At 38.4% G+C, this 24,356-nt stretch overlaps 1 protein-coding gene across 2 annotated transcripts in view; it reads left to right on the forward strand.

Moving 5' to 3' along the window:
- Window positions 1-8,726: 8,726 nt before the first annotated feature.
- CDIN1 (CDAN1 interacting nuclease 1) overlaps window positions 8,727-24,356 on the forward strand; it is a gene marked incomplete at its 3' end in the record, with an annotated part of 124,964 nt that continues 109,334 nt past the window's right edge. For both annotated transcript variants that reach the window (XM_082317738.1, XM_082317739.1), the window contains exon 1: window positions 8,727-8,866. In XM_082317738.1, the coding sequence (XP_082173864.1) occupies window positions 8,766-8,866 (101 nt within the window). In that variant the 5' untranslated portion in view covers window positions 8,727-8,765. The remainder of the gene's footprint in view (window positions 8,867-24,356) is intronic.

The raw sequence follows: 24,356 nt of genomic DNA on the forward strand, positions 1-24,356 counted from the left end.
TTTTAATGGTAACTGACTACATCAATATGAGTTGTACAATATGCCCAATTGTGAACTTGCTTACATCACTTTGACTCCAATTAAATGACTTTGGATTCACACTAGAGTACTTTAGAATCTGGTCCTCTACATCTCTTATTACTAACCAAGTGGCAGCTTCATTTAGTTCATAGGACAAAAAAGGCAAACTAGTTATATTACAGGGGAATAGGTGACCTAGTTCAGGACTGCCTAAGTTTAGGCAACCTGCATCGCCCCTTTGGATACCTTTGAAGCAACTGGTTTTACTGTTACTGTACACATTTGCATAATGCAAATACACTCAAAACCTTTCCTCCCTGACAAAAAAAAAAAAAAAAAGGCACTATTAATCTAGGAAAATGGGTTTTTTTCTTTTTATAATTGAAATGAAAATTGATTTGATGTGCAAAGAAGTCATTAATGGCTACTACTCTATGGAATCACATACTTTCATATTTCATTTATTTAGTGACTCGAATAATCCATCTGTATCATCTCCTATCTTGATTCTTGAACTGAAAAACACCAGACCTGAACAAGTAGCCATATGATTCCAGAGAGAATGTCATCATATAAATCACTAATATTTTCCTTACTAAAAAAGAGGGAGGTGGGGGGAGCCTACACAACAATTTCATACATTTACATGTTTTCCAGGCTGTTGGATTAGGCAGGGATTTTTCTCCTAAATTGGTATGGCTTGAGTTAGATTTAAAATCAGTTCCCAGAGGAGGCTGATAAATGGATTAAAGTGGAACATAAATTCCCTATGTCACCCAGTCCCTTAAACCTTGATGTCAGTAACATGCCTAATCATTCCATTATTATAAATGTCAAATATGTTTTACATGTGTTAGAAAGTGAGAATCGGTATCAGAAGAAATGGAAGACTCAAGAAACTGTAATGCTATTATAAACTTCTATGCAAAAATATCTAAAATATTACGGTGCTCACCCATTAGTATTTTGGATTCTTATTTTCTTATAATTTGCACACTGAATCCCCTACTATGAGAGACAGACCAGTTATCCATTGTGCTACATATACTCTGCTTTCCCTTAACGGTGCTACTTCTATGAGCTAGCATAACAAACTGAAGAGCATATAAAGGCAGAATACAAACTCACAGTGAATTTTTTTCAGTAGTTCATTTGAGAAATTGTACACAGGAATCCTGCTTAAAAAATATGAGAATTTGTATTCTACTCAGCAAAACAAAATGCCTCAGCTGAAGTAGTGTTTGCACTGGATTTTAAGAAAGATGTTGCAAAGTACAGAGAGAAAAAAAATGACAACCCTTTCAGAAAAATGACTTACAAGAAAGAACTGAAAGAACTGGGCTTGCATACACTACCATAAAAGAACAGAAGTGGATCAGCATTACAATAATCCTGAAAAAAGTAAAAAAGCCAGTGATTTATCATTCTCCCCTTTCTTTAAAGTATACAGAGGAAAGTAAGTCGTTTCACTTGCAGTCCGTAGGCTTGGAATTAAACATTAGAAACAAGCTTTCCAAATTCAAGTGAAGTAAAATACTGGAATATGTTACCAATGGAGACTATGAAAACCTCATTATGGAAGTCTATAATAACAAATTAGAAATATTTCAGCATGAGACAGTGCAGTTACATTTGATACTATCAAATATCTGATCTGGTTGACTATATGATCTCTTGAGGTTAGCTGCATTCTATATTTCTATGATTCTGTGGTAACCATCACTGAAAGAATATTACAGTTCTTTAATGGTGAAAATACTTGATACGTAATGAGAAGTACGAATCCTTGGGCAATAAAACATTAAGCATTTTAGAAGAAAAACAGTGAAAGAAACCTCAGCTATTCACTAGAACCCCCTAAGTATAAGGTGACAATAGAAATTTCACTACTAGCGGAAAAAAAAATCACCCTTAATCTACTTCTATATCCCTCTCCAAGGCCTACCTGATCTAAAATAATCCAAAGTTGCCTAAAAATTGTTATATGCCTAAGAGCTCCAGACTATACATAATAAGGTCCTAATTTTCAGGTTGGCTAATCATACAGGGCTCCCACTGAAGTCAGACAGCACTGATGAGTCACCACAAGCTATATAAGCAAAACTTTGCTGTTTTATTTTCTTTCTGTGGGAGTAAAAGGAGGTGGACAGAAAAAGGACCCAAACTACCACAATAGCCCACAATTCTACAAAGTTAAGTTTCTGTTGCCAGTTGTTAGGCACTGGATAAATCAACAGGCCAGGGAGTTAACATTAATCTGTTATCTCTTTCACAATTCATGCTTAGGCAGAATTTGTTCCTCTTTCAGAGATTTTGTTGGAAAGCAATAAAGCACAATGCTGGAGCTAGTTTTAGCCTTGTAAAGTATTTGCCATTCTATTTGAACGACTTCTGGCTATAAGAAAAGAGAAACAGACAAGCTACTTAGCTACTCTGAGGTACCATGTTTCCAACAAGCGAATAAAAACAACTTTGGCAATTCAGCAGAGCCTTGCTGTCTCACAATAATGCTCGGGAAATATATTGCAAAGTTACAAAATTTTGCCCATTAGCAAAAATAAAAATAAATACTGAAAACAATACAATCTACCACAAAGTATGCCTTTTATTTCACTAGAATAGTTGTATTTAAAGTGGGTTAATTTTGTGTTAATATATTTACACATTGCAACATTACTGTTACAATGTCAAACACTGAGAAACGTGGAAATTATACTGTCCATTTTGGTGTACAACCTTGATTCAGTCCTTCTGTTTATCTGTATTACAAAACAGTTCTTAATTTCTAATTTTTCTCTCCTTTGCCTTACTTGCACAGAAAATAGCTCACCTCCTCAGTACTTCTTTTTAACCTTCAAATTCAAAATTTGGCCTCATTTATTCTTTACTGCATGCTGTCCATGTCATACACACTAAGAATAGTCTTACTAACTTCAGTGTACATTCTCTAATGAAGCTGATTACCATAGCAGCTTATTGCATATGCACTAGCATGAAGATATATATTAGCAAATGTATTTCCAAAACATCTTCAACTGACATGTATATTTTTGTATACTTTTGTGTATATGTGTATATGTATTTATTTTTTCATTCATATATATGTGTATGAGAGAAACTAAGTTTGAAAGATTGAGGCCAAAACTGTTCACTGGTTTGGGCTCTCCAGTGTAATACACCTAGGACCTGATTTTTCAGAGTACCATGCTCAGTATTCTGTATGTTCAAGGTACAACTTCCATTAAATTCAGTTCCACTGATAGTGCTTAGCATTTAGTGCAATGATGTTCTCAAATGTAAATTCTTAGCAGAACATATGCAGGATAATCATATTGCTTAATGGCTGGCACCTAATTTAGATGTCTAATTTGTGAGGTTAATCCCCCAAGGCTCTGCTACCATCAACAGAAAGAGGTAGCCCTGCTGTCTCTGGCTATGCATCCCTGTTTCCTCCCATGTGCTGGCACTTACATTTATAAGGCTGTTTGGTGAGTTGGATTCACAAGTTGATTTAGCTGAAAAATAATATTTTTAGGGTTTGGGTGTTTTGGTTTTTTTGCGTGTTAAATTTTCAGCTGGATCAGCTGATCTGTCTGACCATGTATGCCCACAATCAGCAGTAGCAGTAATACAAGCGCACAGGTATTACTCTGAAACTGGCCAGAGCAGATTGGGATCATCTCCTTAGCCAGCAGCTTATGGCACCTATGTAATTAAATTAGATTGCTGGCACAGAATAATGTGCATGCTGTGTCAAAAAAAGCCACATGGAAAGAAAATTCCATCAAATGACTTCTAAGTTTACACAAAAAGTCTGTAAGAGAGGCAAGGAGAGAATTTGTATTTCCTGGGCAGCACTCAAATTATTGTTATACTTAAATTTTCTTTCTATAGTTCCTGCTTCATTCACCCAGTACATATTCCAAATTCTGCAACAAATGAGGCAAAGGTCCTACAGAAAACAATGTAATTCATCACACAACTACAGGGTTTTCTCTGTACAGTGAATGAAGCTGAAATCCCTTGGGGAAAAAGCAGTATGCAGTAGTTAATGATATTTTAGCACATATAGACAAAGAGGGCAAATTAACTTTAAATAATTGAATTTGAAACCAGAAAGCTATTTTCATATAGGTTTCTGTATTTGACTACCAAGAGCTTAAAAAGGCAAATCCAAACTCCAGAAATTTCTTCATGTGGAACTACAGTGGAGTCAAGTGGCAGGGTAAGAACACTTAGGGCATGTTACCATCTCAGTTATAGAAATTGATTTTTAAATAACTCATCATTTTCAAAAATCTTTTACAGCTTGTTACAGAAAATACATAAACATGCAGCTTAGAACCATAAAAGCGGCCCAAGTCCATTAAAATTGATAGACTTTCAATTGACCATAGATCAGGCCCCACGCATATAAAGCAGTGTTTTCAAAACACTGTACAAATGCAGACTTTTTTTTTTTTTTAATTACTTCAACAAGCAAATAAGTATTTTAAAGAAACATATATTGGATATACTAATAGTACAGAAAACTAATTTGTCTCAATGACTTCTGTAATTATGAGGAACATATCTGAAGACACAGAAGGAAAAAAATGCCTTCCTGCCTTTTTTAATTGGTATTCTGCTACGTATAATCATTCTATTGCTGTCATGTTCTTCACACTGTTGTGGTATCAAGCAATCCCATGAATACTTTTAGAGGAAAAAACAGAAACTTATGGTGACTTATCATCTTGTGAATTGGCAAAACAGTTAATGTTTAACAGTGATGTATAGATCAACTGTTCCTTTTTTTATTTGTTTGTTTAATACATGCTGAAGATATCATGGTTTGTTTCACAATACAATCACTTTCAGAAAGTACATTAAAACCTATGGATATAAATTAGATCATAAATTGAGGGTTCTCCTTGTTTATGAGGTAACAACTATATCCTGTGGAGGTGTTTATTAGACCTGTTACAGATACAGTTGCTACCAAGTTAAGTGGAAGCATGCTCAAGTTTTTCTTAGGATACAAAAATGTCAAACAGGAAGAGCTGAATTTCACAACAAAAAATCACACAAAATATGTCAAAAGACTGAAAAGTACTTGTAGAAACACGTGCACCAAACTGAATGAAGTAGGAACATTACAAGCATTAGAAAATTGTAACAAGCACTCCACTCAGTTGCAAATGAGATTCTAGTCTTACTGTAGTTTCCAACACTAGCACCTACAATCAACAGATTGGAAAACATATATGACTGCTAGCAGTCTTTGCATTAATTTTGTTAGAGAAAGCAACATGGACCAGAGATTGCATCTATGAAGAAATGGGGTGGTAAAGGAAAAAGATAGCTGTAAGGTCATAAAAATCAAACAAAAATTTGCACTTTGTGCATGAACTGATTCCTCATTATATCATACTATAATTACCTACTCTCAAAACACAGTGGGTTTAAGCTCTGTGGAGAATAATGAATGGTATTTTAACTCTGAACTTGTCTGTAAATCACACTATGCAATCATCTGCTTAATGTAATGGGAGACACCTACCAATACCACAGTTAAACTATCAACTAACACAAAATAAAAAACAGACCAAAGGTCCATTACCTACTGTCCTACAGCAACTGTGGCCAAGGAATAATGGTCATTTCTGGAAGTCCTCTGCCAGGTGTTTTGCTCTGTCTCCCTGTCTTTATTTTCCCCCATAGCTTACTTATCATCTTCTTTTTTTCCCCCTCAGTTGTCATTCCCAATCATTTGTTTTTCCCATAGTTTCTTTCTCTTTAGTCCTCTGTCCTTCTTGGAAGGGAACTTAGTTTATATAATAGATAGACTGGATCCCAACCCCAAGGTAAAAATCAGGATCAGCTGCCACAGGCAGATACCAAGGAAACACTATAAGAACAAAGCCAGCACATAGTTGCTTCCTGAGAACATTCCCCCAGCATCCAACCATTTGCAGCTCTGAGACTCCCTGAGCCAAAGGTAAATTTAAGTTTTTCATGCTTTTTTTTTTTCCTCTTATGTATTTCATCCAGTTGCTTATTGAATTTTTGCAAACTTCCACCATCTACTACATCTGACAATATAGATGTCCACAGCTTAATTACACATGGTCTGATGTTTGTTTTATATAGTAAAACTGCAATGGCAGCTTGCTTGCTGGGAAAAAAGTATGCAATGAACTCTTTCTACTAGGAACATCTCATTTTTTCTCATTGGATTCTTGAGCGTTTCATTGGAATAGCTCTGTATTAACTAATTTAGGCAAAGAGTGGCTTATACTTTGCATACAGAACTTCTCATCTATGTTTTGCATTTCATCGTGCAAAATGCTTCTTTGTGATGAAAAGCAGCAGTTCACATCTCTGAGGGCTGTTATCTCCTTATGACAGTGTATTAGCTCCTCTTGGTTTCAACGAACCTTCATGCTAGAAGGTTATTTACTTTTTTTAACAATAATTTTGGAATCTACAAAACCTTGTTTCAGTAGGCAAGTCTACAAAACATACCCAATATATACATAATACATACATCAGATGTTTGGAGTTTGGTCCATAGGCTGCTAATGTCATAATGCAGTTCATCTAACCTATTTCACTTCTGTGCATTGTAGGCTGAAGTGTCATTTGATTTATAAAAAAAAAAAAAAAAATCAAGAACAGGTACTAGTGAACAAGTGAAGTGAACAGAGATAGAAGTTACAGATAGTAACATTATGGTTTTTAAAAACACTTTCACTGGAAATTATCACACAACAAAGACAGCAAGATGTTGATTTTTTTTTTTTTAAAGAAGCACTATTGATTGTTTCTAAAGGAGCAGTAGTAGTGGTAGTGAAGGACCATTTTATTTTTTCTTTAAATTTATTTCAAAAGAAAAAGTCATAATACTCATCTTTGGAAAGACAGGGGGAAACGACCCTTTCTATGGCCCAATAAAATCGCACCCTCATGGGCCTTTAAAGTGGATATCAGATTGAAAGGAACACCCCCTTCCCTCCCAAACCCGCATATCTCCTACTATTAAGGCTACTACTTCATAGAGCTAAAGCAAATAAAGTATCTTTGCATTAAATAATACTCTCCTTTAAAAGAATGCTCTTTTTTCAATTTCACATATTATTTTTTGGTCTCTGAGTAAGGAATGGAATCTGTAATTTGGCTTAGCTTCACTGTATTTTCTTTTACTGTGGGGCAACTAATGAGTTTCAAACATTTATATTTAGACCATAGTACCAGAAATAGCTCTTCACAGGAAGGCTCCTAGTTGCAAACAAAACTCACTAAAATCCTTGGAGGATCCAGTGATAGAGGGTTCATTGGGCACTGTCAATCAATTAGAAACCAGTCTCACGAATATTCCTAAACGTCTGACCCTGCTGACATACCCATGCTATTCGCTTTTCCTTGGAGTTCCAGATCTTGTACTCTTGCAAGAAACTTTCTAAAGTTTCTGGCTAAGATGCAGAAAACCACTTAAAATGTGATCCTAGAGCTCTCAAGAGAGAAAGCAAGTGAACAGAACCTAAAATTTATAACAATAAAAAGTTAAGTTCTTAAGATTTAAAGCAAATTTCAAGGATTAAGTGCCTGAAACCTCAAAGTTAGGACTCCAGTAGCCTGTATATAGTTCATGAATGCAATTAAACTGAAATTAAAGGGAATATTTATATTTCTGAGTCAAACGCATGGTTAATTCTCTTCATAACTTCTAGTTTTTATATGTTGCTTATAAAAGGGCATACCTATCTTCCAAGTTATTCTGTAAGTTATTAAAAATGCCCAGCACAGAAACTAAGGCTTGCAACATACTTACTGATACTTAAATATTTAATAATATCATTTGCTTAAGTTTGAAACCTAACACACTTCGAAGTAAATCCAAGCACAAACTTGCATAGTTTTCTTCTAAAATCTAGCGGGAGCCACTTCTGCGTGTACGCGCAGGGCCGCAGGCCAGTGACACTCTGTCAGCCCTGTCAGGCTCCGCGGCCCCAGCCCCACTACCTCAGCATTTATTTTTTTTTTAAACCGGAAGAAACAGTCATTTAAAAGTGACTTTTGGAAAGGACCTTGAAAATGATACTTTAAAGCCGTAATACAACAGGGCTTACACACCCCGTCCCGGGGCAGGCGCTACCGCACAGGGCAGGGGGCCGACCCGCCCCAGAGCCCGCCGGTCTCCTCAGCCCGAGGGCAGCCGGCGCGGGCGCAGCAGCGGTGCCCTCGCAGACGTTAAAGCAAGGAGCGGCGCGCAGGGCGCAAAAGCGGGCACCTCCTCAGCTGTGGGGCGGCCAGGCCTCCTCCTCCGCCCCCAGGCGAGGCAGAAGAGGCCGCCCCTGTGCGAAACCCGAGGGTTACGAGCCTCGCAGCGCCGCCATGGAAGCGCCATTTCCGCGCGGGGCACGGCGGCGCCCAAGGGCCGCGCGCTCCCCTCCCGCCCGGGCGGCTGCGCAGAGCCGAGCGGCGCGGGATGGCGGCTCTCCCCGCCCTCCCCCCCGCACCGCCCCGGCCGGGCCGCGGGGCGGGGCGGAGCGGAGCGGCGGGAAGCGGCCGCCGCGGCCGCCCCTGACTGCCTCGGCACCGGACTTGTAGCAAAGGGCGCCCCGGGGTTGCCGCGACCTGGCCTTCTGCCCCTCGCCGCCCGGCGCGGCCGCGGTGCCGGGGGCCGGAGCGGCGCAGCCCGCTCCCTTCGCCCCTCCCGCCGCCGCGCAGGCCCGGCGCCGCCGGGTTAGGCGGTGCGAGGCATGAAGCTGACCAAAGCCCAGTACGATGAAATAGCCCAGTTCCTGGGGCACGTGCAGCCCACCCGGCAGAGCCTGAGGAAGCTGAAGGAGAAGTTCCCTAGGTAAGTGCTTCCTGCCCTCCGCGGCCGCTGCCCGGCGCGGGGCGGGCGGCTTGGGCCCCGGGCGGCGGCCTGCCAGCTCGCCGCGGGCGGGCGAGGGGCCGCAGGGGGCCGCTCCGCCAGCTCCAGCCGGTGCCCCCCAGTTCCAGGCCCCACATGGTACAAAATCACTTGGACACGCACACGGTCATCGACGGCAAGCGGCAGCTCGGTGAAGCTTCTGCTAGGAGCGGGGTACTTCTCGCTGTCTGTGACCTGAGAAGTTGGCACAAAATAAAAAGCGCTTTCCCCCCACAACCGCCACCCCCTGCCACACGGCCAAATAAAAGATCTCGGGTCACTCATGAGGCTCTTAAAACACTAAGTACATCTTCTTATGTGAATGAAGCCTTAGGGCTCAGGCCATTCCTCTGTGGCTGAGACCAAGGGTGGAATCTGGCCTGCGATACCACTGCCCCTGTGGCTTAGGGAAAAGGGGCTTTCCAGACCCATAACTCTTTACTTGGTGCTGCTCTCCTGCTGGCTGGAAAAGGGATCATCTACTTATATGTGAACATTCATCTGCTGCCTCGCCTGAGCTGCGTTCAGAATTGTCACAGGCATTTGCAAATGACCGTAGGCTAGCATGGAAAGGTGCATGTGGCAGAATGTGCTCCATGCACTGATCTTCACTGCCAAAATTTGCTTACTACCAACAACAACAGAGTTGTAAAGGACATGTTGCAAGGTTTTTCTCTTTTTTCAGGTTTGGGGGAAGGATTACTAGTGCTGAATTGGACAGGAGACCAAATCAGATTCTGTGGGGAAGGGAGCGGTGCTGTCTCTAAAATGTACCAGAAGACTGCAGTTTTTTAAGTGCTGTGCTTACTTTGATGAGAGAGAGAAAAATAAGTAAAACAGAAAATTGTTCCCATGCTTCCTGAATGAGCCTTGCTAGTCTTACCACAAGCGTGGCTGAGGAAACTGTCTGAAGCTGTGTATAACTTACAGTAAGTGGATGAAGAGCCAACATTAACTTAGGCTTTTAAACCATCCAGTGAAATCTTTTCCTTTTCAGGGAAGTGTGTAACGTAGTTAAAAATCAAACTGAGGGAATAGCCCTGTTACAGAAAAGAAGTGATGCTAAAGCAATGTGGTTGGTTTGGTGGGTGCATTGAGTTGCATTGTTGGGAACCGAGCTCACCTTGCACAGTACTTCTGCAACTTGGGAAACCGCCTACTGTGACAGCATATGTCTAAGGAGCTTAGACTTGGCTTTATCACTTCAGTGCTAATGAAATTAGAAGAGAGTATTTGTGTGTATATATGCGTGCGTGCACGCACACACATGCACATGTTCTCTTTTTCTAGTCTCCTTATAAAGCTGTCTTGAAACAAGGGTAGGATTCAGGTTGGTTTGCCAGGTCAGTCACTGTGTGTTGGAACCCGCTTCCAAGACAGATCCATAAGCACATGAATGTCTGTAATAGGGAAAATAAGTTTGTCAGAAAACTACCCAGGCCTTTCTGCTGATACATTTTACTTCCCAGTCCACTCTGTTGATGCTGCAAAAGATCCATTGGCTCCTCAGTTTCAGAACTTGATGACTTCTGAAAAACTACCTACTAATAACAAGATAGAGTTATATCAGGAAAAAATTATGTTTTTTCCAAAGCAGCTGGCTCAGGTGTGGCAAACACTGAAAAGCAGAGATTAGCTGTAGTAGTTGCTTCCATGATTTGCTGGCTTAACATACCGTTACCTTGTTATCCGCATTATGAGATGAGAATGTCCGCTTCTGAATTCTATTTGTAGGCCTCTCCTGAATTTTGTTTGTCCATCCTGGGAGAAGGCTAAAATCTTCTATTTGAATGATGAATGAGTTGATACCTTTTTTAAAAAATGTCTGTCCTAAGTATATTTTGAGGAGTTCTGCATCTCTCCTTTCTGTGAATGGCTCAGCAAGTGATGGCTCTTTGTTGTCTTTTTGTTTATTTCTCTTAGCAGGGTACATGCAGAAGACCCTCAGGGAAAAAGTTTGAAGTAGGAAAATGCGTTGGGCTAATGATTTTGAGATGCAGTTAAAAAAAAATAATAACGCATTCCAAGACCACTGCTTGCCTTAGCAGCAAAGGAGATATATAGAAATAGATACGTGTTATAATGTGAAAAACAGGCACTCTCTATAACCGTTATCTTGTAAAAGAGGCCAGCTGCAGAGATTTGTAAACTTGTGTGCCATCTTAAGTGCTAAAGGGGAGGCTTTTTCAGTGATGTGTTTTGTGACTGTGGAGTAAGTTTCTTATAATGTGTGTGTCATTCTCTTCTAGGACGAGAAAGGTCTGATTGGACTTTTTGACCGCTTTTCTTCTTTATGAAGACCAAAATCAAACAAACCCCCCACTCCACCTACCCCAACTTTCTAATTCAGTCTTTTTAACAAAATATTCCAGAATCTGTTATGGTACTTGCAATGTGATGAAGTTGTCCATAACCAGTTTGTCATTATTATATGGTAACAGTTGCTGATTCAAACTGGAAAGTACTAACATCCATAATAGCTGCTTTCACCTTGCACGTTCAGTCTTTCTCCAGGAAGGATCAGTATTCCACTGGTAATGCAATACATAAATTGACAGTTTTCAAGTATTTCTGGTTCCTACTGCCTCATAGATCTTGAGAGTCTTTGGATTTCTGCATTAATCTGCTCAGGTTTTTTTCTAATACTGTCTTATCTATTGGTTCCTCCCTTGTCTGTACTGTTTCTTGAAGACTCACAGTTTATGCTCCTTATTTGTATAAAGTATCTTTGTTATGGGCCTGCTCTTGTTCTGCAATTTCTCCCTAAGAGTAATTTGTAATTTCCATAAAACTATTGCCACAATTTAGTGTGTATAGGTATGCTGTGTGGTGGCTGCCAACATGACCTGTGAATCTAAATAATTTTTAACAGGGTAGTTTGTTCCTTTCTGTTATTGAACTACTTCAGCAGGTGAGATTACTGCTTCAAAAGGATGTTACTATGTGATTTATTATGTCAAATAGTCAAAATTAGGCTGCTTCTAATACTGTTCATAAGTATCTTATCTCAAGCATTGAGGTTTTTAAAAATTTTTTTACAATCCTGTAACATTACAGACAACATGGATTTAGTCTACTTTGTTTAAAATCCAGTTATTTTGCAAAAACAGAAACTCGGGAATCAAGTTGCTGATCTTTTTCTGTTAGTGCTGCATGCCTAGCAATTACCAGTGTATTTATTTATTTATTCTTAAGGTATTTGTTACATGCTTAGCAGTTGTCTTATAATGTGTTCTCCTGTTTAACAGCAGGATTTTTGGATGACCTGAGGATTATCAAAATGTAATTTTGAGCACTAACCACAATAAATCTCTGCCAGTATTGGATCACCAATACATAGTTCCTTTGAGCTTCATAGCGTATATACCACTGGACTGATAATTCTGTATGTTCTGTGTTGTGCTCTTCTAAAGTGTACTGCCTTCTTTGCTTTGTTTCTCACCTGAATTTATCTACTTGCTAATAATTTGTGTTTTTCTTTGTAGCTTCTGTATTTTATTCTGCTTTCTCTTTAGCCATGAGCTCATGTTCTTCTGTGATACTATTCTTCTCAATGAGACCTAATGTCTAAATTGGATTACCCATTGTAGGGCTAATTGTAGGAAGTGTCGGCAATTGCAGGAAATGCTCTGAGAAGGTTACAGTCTCTTTATTTTCAGTGCTTATTTCTCTCTTAAATAGTAGTTAGAGCTGCCTACAAGTAGAATCTCCTGCATAAGAATCACCTTAGTGTTACCTGTTTATGGTCACAAGATGTAGGTTAGACCTGTAAACTTTTAACTGTATTCAAAGGCTATTTTAACTTGTCCAGAAAAGTCCATCTTCTAAGGGTTTGATTCATACCCAAGCATATTCTAGCACTTCAGTGTTAGTTGTTTCCAGGGGAAGAAAAAGTCTCAGTTCTTCTGTATATGGCAGAATACGTAGTTTCTCTTCAGAAACTTCCTGAAGCCTCCTACCAATAGAACATGATTGACAAGTGACTGGACCCTTCTCAAATCTATACCTTGTATATATTTTGCTGGTCTTCTTTGTGTCCAATTGTGATTGAATATTATAGTTTTCTTGACTGACTCTTCCTCTGGTCTCTGCCAAGCTTTCTAAGGGTGTAAGGTTTGCTGACCCAATTCATTATGGTACTCTCTTGTTTCTTCTTCTGCAAAATTTTTCTGGTTTGGTTCTGTTCTCAGTCTTTGAGTTTCTTACACTACATTGTGCTTCAATTGGGGATTCCAGAAACTTTCTGACAGTGCAAGTTGACTCAGTAGCCTTGCATCTTTTAGAGATTCCAAACCCCGTGGTTTTCAAGTTCTTGCATTGAGCTGTTGTGAAACATTTTGCTCCACCTAGGAGTGCTGTATTCTTCCATAGCACGATTAGTGCAGTCTGTATTGTTTCTCTTCCTTACTTAAAGTTATTAAACAACCTTAGTGCCTCTAGCCCAACTCCCTTTTCAGTATCTTCGCTTTTATTCCTGTAGAAGAAGCGTTGTTTTTTGAGCCTATGTGAGTGCCAACTGTGTTTATAGAGAGTTTCAAAGTACTAGGATTTCAAAGTGTTAGAATTTATAGCAGCTGCTCTGTGCAGGTCTCCTCTTCTGTGCATCTGTTCAAAGAAGTACTGTCCTGTTTGTGTCGCTTCTGTGAAAGCTTCCTTCATAGTGATCAGGAAGAGCTTTTCTTACAGCAGAAAGGTAAGGGAAGCTGGTATAAATGTGAGAGAAGGACTTTTGGTTTTTTTTTTTTCCCCCCTTTCTTTTTTTTCCAATAAGAGAAAAATGTGATGCACAGGTTCATATTGATATACTTGATATTCAAGTATGGATATTTGGTTTTAACATATGTAACTTCATGTTTGATTATTGGAATGCACAGTCTTTGTTCCCAGAGCAGATCAAGTGATGCACGTTCCTCTACATTCATGACCTGTCTTTTTCATTACTTAATATCACTTCAGGTTTACACATATTTTCAGTAGTTATGTTGCTCTTTCTCCAAATTACTGATAGCTTTATTAAATGACACCGGGCCTGGAAAGCATCCCAACAAGACTTTTCATTTAAAAAAAAAAAGTATCTGCATGGTAATGTCTCACAATGCAAACTGGAAAATATAATCTGTTTATTATTTGTTCATTTTTATTACTATCTCAGTGATGGTTCATACTGAAACAAAGGCCCTAAAGAAGTTTAAATGTATGGCATCAATGTTATTTCTTTTACCAGCTGTTTAAGATTGAGTTAACATTTTTTGTTCCTCTTTTCCAGTGTTATTATTGCCTCTCTTTTTGGTTTTTAGAGTTGGAGGTAGATAGGACTCTGATTTTCCTCTTCCAGCCAGTTTTATTTGCATGCAAATATATTGCTTTTTCATGAATAATTTCATTCTGCCTTTGTACTGTTGCTTAGATTATTAAGCAGTAGTGATCAGCCCAAGATGGTTGTGGTGGGAAACAGGAAGGTAGAACTGCTCTTCCCTCCTCTCCTCTCCTCTCCTCTCCTCTCCTCTCCTCTCCTCTCCTCTCCTCTCCTCTCCTCTCCTCTCCTCTCCTCTCCTCTCCTCTCCTCTCCTCTCCTCTCCTCTCCTCTCCTCTCCTCTCCTCTCCTCTCCTCTCCTCTCCTCTCCTCTCCTCTCCTCTCCTCTCCTCTCCTCTCCTCTCCTCTCCTCTCCTCTCCTCTCCTCTCCTCTCCTCTCCTCTCCTCTCTTCCATTTCTGTGTTCTGGTACCTGCTGCTAATGGAGCCTGGAGATTTAGTCAAGGTGGAAGGAGAATCCTCTGTCCTCTGCTCCTGTGCTCCTTGGAGCTGCTGTTACCCAGGAAGGAGGACAGTGAAGCTCAAGAACAAGGGACAGCTAGCTGTCTACATGGATTTCAGAGGTCTCGGCTCAGGACTCAAACACGGGTATATTAGACAGGAAAATCTTATCTATGAGCAGGCAACCTACTGGTGTGTGACACTTTAGTTGCACTCTCTTCTGCCTGGAAAGGCTGTCGTCATAGAAAACTGACATAATTCTTGTAACTTCTGCTCTCTCTGCTCTTCTGAATAGTTTGTTAATTATTTTGGAAAGCAGAGGAACTAGGCTGTTTTTCTTTACTCTCCAAGCACTAATCTAGCAGATGTCATTTAGAAAGTTGCCTTTGTGCCCATGAGTGCTAGAAACTTATTTCTTTTACAAAAAATGAAAGTATAAAGGCACACTTTAAGCTCCCTCTGCTTTTCTGTATTCTCACTACTTAACAATGAAATAAATTCATGCTCTGTCTATGTAAACTACTTCATCAATTTCAGTAGACCAGCTCATGAGAGAAAAGAAAGTGGACGTTAGTAGGAGATGCAGAGACTTGGAGGGAGATGCTAAAGGGCCACTGCTATATTTCCACTCTGTCTATTTTGAAGTGGCAAATACTTTGCACTAGTGTACTGTGTTTAAATGATCTGGAGCATTTAGCTAGAGCAGCTATGAATTTTTAAAGTTTTGTATTTATTTTTTCTTCTTTTATGTTAGTCTTCAGAGTAAAAATTTTGCACTACTGTTTGTTTTGTCTCTTATATGCAGCAAAAGCCTAATATAATTTAAAATTTGTTATGTACTTGAAGCTGCATTTAACCTCACAGGTAAAGAGATTGATAATAACAGATGAGAAAGAGGTCTTGGCTCATTATTTGAAAAGAAAATTAACAATATACAAGTTTTCAGAAATGACCTACAATAAAATGTAGCATATTCAAAATAATCTTAAAATGAAACAAAAATTTACTCTACAGAGTAATTATGTGAGCTCTGAACTGATACTGTTCCCTTCGGAAAGATGTTCTCGCTATCTGAACCCTTGGTAGGATATCTACTGTAAGATATTACAGCTTTGATAGGCTAAACCAAAAGATGGTACAGGTTTTCTCTTTTCACTGTAAATGCCAGTGAACAAGTCTTAGAGAACTTGTAACTGGTTGGATTTGGTCTTGTTGCTAAAAAACTGTTTGCTTATGTTAGGACCCTAAATGGGAAGAATAATAACCCTCCACTGTAGTACAAGGTATTGCGTGACAGAAATTAACTAAATCAGCATATAACTCAGAAGACCTTGGTCTCCTCCGTTATTCTTTAGATTAAACATAAGATACTTACTTAAAAGCTAGCTATTGATTCCAGCGGAAGCTTTCAGAATAGAACGGGAAATACAGTTTTGCTCAGTTTTGGGGCTCTCCAGTACCAACAGACAGGATTTAGACAAAATTCTTACGTTGGCACATGTAAATTCTAGTTCTTCAGGACATGAGCACCTTCCAGATTTGTTTGATTGAAAGGTTTTTTTTAATTTGTTTGTGTGTTATCTATTAACTGAAAAGTAGATGACATGTATAAGCATGTGTCAACGTGAAAGTTAATTTTGAGGGAAGTCCATTGTTTTTTGTTACAATTTTTATAAGTGTAATCATCCTCTTCCTTACAAGCATTCCCACATATGTTGTCCATCCTAGCAAAATGCCAAGTTATTTTAAAGGTTAGTCTTGAAATTTTGCTTGAAATACACAACCAAAATTAAGGTTGTACTTTCTGAATTCTTGAGTACTGATAAGTCTCTTCCTTCTCTCTTAACCTTTTCCCCTTCCAATATGGGAAGTGCTACCATATGGGAGTACAGTTCATTTTATAAAAAAATAATCGCACAGAACAAGACTTATTACACTTGTGAAATTCATTTTGACTGAGTAAAGGGAAAGCCTGTTTGGCCTTGAGGAATTTATACAAACCACTTAGAAGCCAATCCTATATCCTTTGAAGATTTGATGGTGAAATACAATGATTGGAGGGGGCCTCTTAAAGCAGACGTGGAAATTAGTTCCCTATAATTTGAAAATGCATTCCGAGTCTTTTGTAGCTGTGTGTTAGGTGCTCTTGTTTAATACAGAAGAAAAGAAAGAGAGAAAAAGAAAGAGAAAAAAGACAAAGATACATACAGAGAGAAAAGAGAAAAAGAAAAGGACAAGGAAAAAAGAAAAAAGAAGAAAGAGAAAAATATAGACAAGAGGGAAAAGACAGAAAATGCAAGAGGAAAAGAGGGAGGGAAAAAGAAATAAAAAAGGAGAGAAAAGTAAAAGAAAAATGAAAATAAAGAAAACAGGAAACAAGAGAGAAGGAAAAAGGATAAAAAGAAAGGGAAAGAAGGAGAGGAAGAAAGAGAAAGAAAAAGAAAGAGAAAAAAATCCTTTTATATGTCAAAGCTGGAGTAGTTGTCTTGGTCACAATGTACATTACTGTGTTGCTTCATGAAGTTTAATTTGGTTGTACTTTTTGCCACTTCACAAATTCCATGGTTGTGATAATCACCAGTAGGATAGGAATATAAGTCTCATGGCACTGTCTTTTCTAAGTATTTCATTCTAAAGCAAGCTTGGTGTCATCAGACAGACCAACAGATGTCTGCAGATTTAAGGGCCAGATTATGGTGGTTGTTAAGGAAGGATGAAGTGGAAGTTTTAACACTGACCATATGTGCATTTTAATTGACTTGTGGATTTTAGGATACCATTATATTCATGTTGCTTGTACTTAAGGACAATGATGATAAAAATGTAATTCTTGATTGTATTTCAGAAACAGTTCCGTACTGTATCATTCTTCTGAAGCCTGCAAACAAGTCGAAGCTAGAGTTTTATGAGCAGAAGGGATTTGCTACATCAGAGGGGAAAATATTTTATTCATGTGTTGTTTTTTGGACAATCATATTCTGGGCTATATTACAATGGCACGATAAATTGCTGAATACACTGTCTGCTGAATATGACCTCACCATGAAAAATTTGATGCATTAGAGTAGGAAAGGTTGGAATATATCAACCTTAGCTGACAAGGGACTTTGAATTTTGACCTAACACAGATGACCTTTGTGTGCAATAAAAGTGAGTTTAATCTCCAGGTCAAGGTTGAGGTGAACGGTAGGGCAATGTGGATTGGTTTGTGCTGGCTATGGCTGGATCACACCTAGCAAGCAAAGAAACCCAAGGTCTTTGCATTTCAGAGTAACCGAATGCTTATTTACCTAAAGTTTACTCATATCTGTTATACCACCTTCAAAAACTGTGCTGTACTGTAGACAGCTAACTCTTCAGCAGCTGTGAACTAATTCGTTTGAAGCTCAGTGTTTCAGAATATGAAGTGTGAGGTAAGTGTATTCTGCTCCTATAGATCACTGAATAGGTAAGCTAAATAAAATTTCTCCTCTAGCATGTAGAAGAAAGACTGTCAAGTATATTGCCTTGCTATGAAAAGGGTGAAATCTAGAAGCTTTATTTCTTTGACAGCTAACCTGTCTTTGGAACATCGGAAGTTTATTCCTAAGTGGCTTATGCTTTTAGGAGGAACACAATTAAGAGAGCTCTGATATGTTTCACTAGGCAAATACAAAGAAAACGAGTCCTTCTGAGCTCTCCCTTGCTGTAAAAGGTATTTGATCAAAGAAGCTAAGTTACAAAATGTTTTGGGGGTTGTCTAGGTTACATAATAAAGACGTATAGATGAATTTAAATAAAAGATTGTCGTGTTTTATAGTAGTCACAAACAAAATCTGTCTTTTTAACTGGCTGGTGTTCCAGGAGTGCTATTTTACTAACACACTAACAGTACATGCCCTGAATACTTTACACAGATAAGGGTGGTAGCGGTGGTGCTGTTGGAAGGAGGGGGGAAGGAGGGAGTTCTGTTTAAATCAGCCAGGAAAAAAAAAAGTTTGAGACTAATGGAAAGAACCTCTACTCCTTTAATAGAGCCTGCAAAATATATTCTCCAGGACTGATCAGCTCTGAAGGCTCTAGAGGTTTGATGATTGGAATGGCAGGAAATCACGCTTTCAGGACATAACGAATTGACTAGGCCATCCATCATTTGTTAGCATGCGCTGAAACGCTGGGTTTGTGTGCAGAGGTCTGTGATTTAGTAAATACTTGGGAGATGAATAGAGCTTACACACAAGGGAAGATATTGCTGTCCTTCAGCAGCCTTAGACACAGATCCCTGCTGAGAAGGCCGTCTGACAGCAGCTCATCAGTAACTGGCCTGTCACAGTCAGTGATGCCCACCAGCCATCCCCAGTATATTAAATGCATTTTTAATATCTGCTTCAGTAGATTTAATGAAGAAAATTTAGTTTCCATACTCTGATCACTGCTTCCTCAAGTGTTTTAAAGCATTGAGTGAAGCACTTGCAAGAAAGGAACTGTGCTGATACCTGGAGGAGTTGATTGAAAATGAAACAGAATGCAAACAGGAGTGTTATTATTATCCAGTTTCCTTAAAGCAAAACAAAAACGTTTGGAAAAAGCAGTGATCTTAGAAACAATTGACCCTCCTGCAGAGGGACCTTATGCAGCAGGCTGTACAGCAGCGGAGATGCAGTGCTGGAAAAGGTGTATGCACAGTGGTTCTGTTTAGTGTGGCTGGGCTTGCCAAAAGGCATAATTGCATTTCCTACGCTTTCAGATGTCGGTACTTGAATCAGATCATCGTTCTGTCTGGCTTTCAGAGTCCTGAGAGTAGGGTGGCTAGGAAGGAATGGAATAGATCATGTTTTTAGTAACTAACATAGATTTGAGGTGGGTTTGGGCATTTTTGCAAGGGATGCAGTTGGTGAAAATCATTGTAGCGTTCCATGGTATTATTTAAACTGATGTAGGAAACAAATAATGAGACACAATGGAAAATAAAACTTCTGCTAATTTTCTAACTTGGCAGGCTCATTGAGAGTTATTCAATACTGACATTCTGCTTGTAAGGATTGTACGGAATTATTTTTTTAACTTTGCAGCCAATGATAAGATCTTTTGCTGTCCTTATATATAGATAAACTTCATAGTTGTTTGAATTTCTTGGGAACTTTCAGGGAAAACTTCTGTTTACATAAAGGCAAATATGTTGATTTTCGTTTTCTAACGAGAGTCGGTGCTTATGATATTTACTTCAAGACAGCAAGACAAGCAACTCGATTTTGTTGCAAACATCTATTTGAAACATTCACTTCTTGAGCTTTTTTTCCCTCAGGAATCCATTCTGTGTTCACAGAAGAGAAAGCAAGTGCCGAATGAGACCTATAAATTTGATTCTTGTATGTGTCAAAACAGTAATGTATTAAATGCATATTATTATAAAAATTTAAGACGTGTCCTAAACACTTACATTTTTATAACACATGACAATATTAAATAATACGTTTTCTTGTTAGCATCTGTTTGCTGTCATTGTTGGCAGGACCTATGATTTATTACTTAAATTAATGACTACAACAATTTTGGTCCTGATATATGCCCCTAAGCTTATCACATCACTTAATAAAATAACATATATGCTTCTATGAGAGTCATTTTTTAATTGTTTATTCCTTTAAGTTGCTGGTGAAAATACCATATCTGTATGCAGTGTGAAAGTCTCAGAAGCTTGTATTCAAACTGAGTGAAATAAGGATTAATTTCTGTAAGAACATGGAATACAGTAACTGATCCTACTAAAATTGTCTTCTAAGACAAGCCTGATAGAGTATTGTTACAAAAAAAAACCAACAGCAATGAAAGAGGAGTGGAAAAAACTGCTCTGTTTTCTTCAAATCCAGTGATGGTTAAAAGCCTTGTTCATTTGTTTGTTTGACGAATTGGTACCATAGTAGATTTCAAACTCCCATTGGCATGCTAAGATTTCATGCTCTATCATTAGTTTTCAACTTGTATTTCATGGAGTCCTTGTTGTCCATGGACTTCAAATGAAGAGTTCAAAGTAAATGAACTTCTTGTCAGCAGGCTTAAATTTGCCAAACAGGAATCTGTGCCTATTGTGGGAAAAACATTTTGGTTTGTGAACCCTTAGGTTGAAAACTTCCATTTTATCAGCAACTAAAGCATTTTTATCTATCTTACGGTTTCTTTTCATACATGTTTTTTTAAATTCTAGTGTCCGTAACATTTTGAATGCGATAGTGATATGAAGGGGATACACTATCCCTTCCAGTGCACGCTCCAGGTTCCAGTAGCTTGATTGATAGTGACAGTCTCATTGCTTTATGCTGGAGAATTCTTGAACTTCAGTCCCCTGCTTTATCCTTCTCATCTGAGTGGGATATTTAAGCAAGTGTTGCTGCCCATCCAGACTGCCAAAATGGCATTGGATCAAGATGTGGTGCTGAAGAGGACTTTATTGTTTGCATGAATGTCCTCTATTTGCATATCTGTTCTAGGCCTGCAAGGTCTTAGAAGCATTTGATAGCATTGATTCCCAGATATCTCCAGAAGCTTCAACACTGAATAAAAATGTCCTAAGATAGCACAGATTCTTCTTCCACAGAATGTTGTCAAATATTTCTTTGAGTAAGACCCATGTGATAGCAAAGGTAGTCTCTTGTGTAATGCAGCCTGTCTGAAACTGTTTCAAAGACAACATAAAAACTATGACCAAAATAGAGGTAATGTGACTGAATTAATATAAGGGGTCTTTTGGAGTTCCTCATTGTTAATTGAGGATCCAGACAGCAATAAGGACACCATGTATCTCTATTTCCATTTGTGGTTGGCTATGAGATGGCAGAACTTCTTATCAGTCCACTATTGATAGTGGGTAACATCCAGTTCTTTATTGCACTTCTTCTGTGGAATGCAGATGTTTATTATGAGGCTACAACTGGTGCAAAGTACGATAACCAGTAGCCAGACAGTGAGTGTAGGTTCCTACAGATGAAAAGGCTATTGAACATTAGCCGTTTCCAGCATTAATATAAAATGCATGTTGTCAATGCAGCTGTCCTTCAGTTTTGAATACAGCTGAGCAATGTGTCTTCCTAGACAAACGCATTATCTTGGACACACAAAATACAAAAGGGTAAAAATAACTCATAAGCTAGATTTCTGGTTCTTACAGAGCTTAAAAGGAAAATTTGCTTTGACCAGTTGGCAGGTACTCCAATAGGCCAAGCAAGTTCCATTCCAAATACAGTGTTTAATGGCCACATTGCAATGAGTTATTTGACACAGGAATATGTTTTCCTTTATCCTGTTATTAGAAACAGGAGAATTTATTATTGACCAAAAAAGAGAAGTCGGACTACATTTTTTTTATCTCATTTATATTGTGTTCCTTTGACATCAGTGGTCTGAGAGAGAAAAAGGGAAATGGTCCTTTATGGAATAAATGCATGGTTTCAGTCTAAATATTTTTCTAGCCATATCTATTTGTTTGGTATGTCCTCTAACTGCAGAGAGGTTTTTTCCAAACAAATCCCATTGGTTACCCAACAACTATTATCCACAAGCTTCCTGCTTACACTTTTTGTTTTAATTTACTATTTAGACACAGACCTCGCCAGTGACAGGTGATCATTCTTGCACATTATTATTTTTGTGGTTTTGAGGTTTCTGGATAGAGAATTTTGTCCATTTATCTGGGCGTAGATGCTTACCATTCTAACATTTTAAATCTCAATAATTTAAAAATATTATTCAATTGTTTCAGCTACTGTGTGGAAATTAATATATTTCTGTGTAGACAGGTTTGGAGTGGTCAACATGTATCACACGTTAATTGTTTGCTTTAGTTTATTTTGTAATTCTTAGCTTTTCAGTCTCTTTTATCATGGAGATACATATATATATCTTAATGGAGCTTTGCATTAGTGGATCAGGATGTTTACTGAAATAACCAATTAAAATTATTAAAATACGCAGTTGAAAGCAACGTGCTTAGTTTAATGTGCTTCTGAATATTAAATGCAAGTAAAATGGTACATAGACATGGAGCCATTTGTTATATTTTAGTATATGAAGCAATAGCTGTGTAAACCTTAACCTCGTAATTTTGCAAGTTCCACTTTATCATGTAGCTGTAAAAGGTAATCAAAATAAATCATGGAAGATGAAGAAATATTTTCTAGGGGTTTCTGTATGCTTTCAGAAGTGGCGCTTGATCCATGAAATTTTAGTAAGCATATTAAATAATACAATATGATGTGCAACGTGTCAGGTCTGATAAATTATTTTGTATAGGACATTTATACAACATATGGTGAGCTGCTATGTGAACAGCTTAATGACTAAATTATGTTAATCTTTCTTGCCATATTTACTTTTCATTTAAAAAAGAGTGTTTTCAAATTTTTATTTTACTTTTTTGATCGTGGGTAGATATAAGAAAGGTGTAGGTTATCTCTGAGAAGCCGTGACAGTGATCCAAGGTTCCTCAGCTGTGCAGTGTACATAACACAGATGTTGGGAGAGTCATCTGTCAGCTATGCCTCTCCTATGGAGTTAAAGTTCTAGGGGGAAAAGAATTCGACACAGTGCTGTCACTGTTACATTTTCACAATAGAAGAGCATGCAAATATTCAACCTCCTGCTTAGCAGTAGTGCCCTGTCTAATGTCTGTGCTGGTTAGAATAAAAAAATAGTGGGTGCATCTAGGGCTCATAGATCTGACAAAGGTCATGCTATGCTGGGCATTTGAATTGGAAATTGTCTGGACTTAGATTTTATAAAGCTCCCACTGTTGTCGGGGAAAATTTCAGCAGGGTTTTGTCCCTAGAGAGGCCTCTTAGGCCCTTTTCTGTCCTATGAATGAATTTAGATGTGAGGGTTTTTCCTGCCTTAAAACTGTTAAGTTCATTTTGCATACATCCCTAGAGAGAAAAACTGGCAGATGCTTTTGTCTTGGAAGTATTTAAAAGAAAACTGCAGAACAGGAACAAGGGAGAGAAGGGGCCCTGTGTGGAGTCCCAGAACATTTTGGAAATGGCCAATATGCAGTTTTCATCAGTACTAAGGCGGGGCGCAATATGGTGCCTGTAGCTCACTAGGGAATATGAATGTTGATTAAGCATACTCCCAGGCTTTGAAATCCTGAAAGCAGTGTCAGAATAATGGATGTTGAGCAAATGTCAAGCATTTGTTAATTTCTCTGTTATTTGGAGTTTATCTACCATGATCAATCAAATAAACTAGTGCTTCTCTGTTGTGGCATGTGTCATTGATATGGTGATTAGGTGGCTAGAGAGGCCTTCTGCCCTTTTTTTTTTTTTTTTTTTAATCCAGGTAACAGATTACATATGAACAGCCATAACTTTAAGTTAAAAGATTTGTTTGCGGTTGGTTTAGTGGAAAGTGGTGCATTAACAAAATACTTTGGCGTACTGAGAGAAGAAAGTATTTGCATATCTGCTTTGCTAAAAATTACATTCATGCCATTTTCTCCATTTTTGGCCTTAAAGCTTTACTGTTGTGGGGAAGGAGAGATTCCTTTTACATGAAAGTTGATAGAAAAAACTTTTACTTATTCTTAAAAGGAGAAGTTTGAAAACAAAGAATATCCACTCCAAATTAGTATTAATTTATGGCTTAGCCCCCGTCCCTCTAAATCTTTTGGTTTCTATAAACTAGGTTTCGACATCCCTGTTTTTGATTAGGA

The sequence above is a fragment of the Platalea leucorodia genome, assembly GCF_965183815.1.
Source record: "Platalea leucorodia genome assembly, chromosome: 7".
NCBI classification, from domain to species: Eukaryota; Metazoa; Chordata; class Aves; order Pelecaniformes; family Threskiornithidae; genus Platalea; species Platalea leucorodia.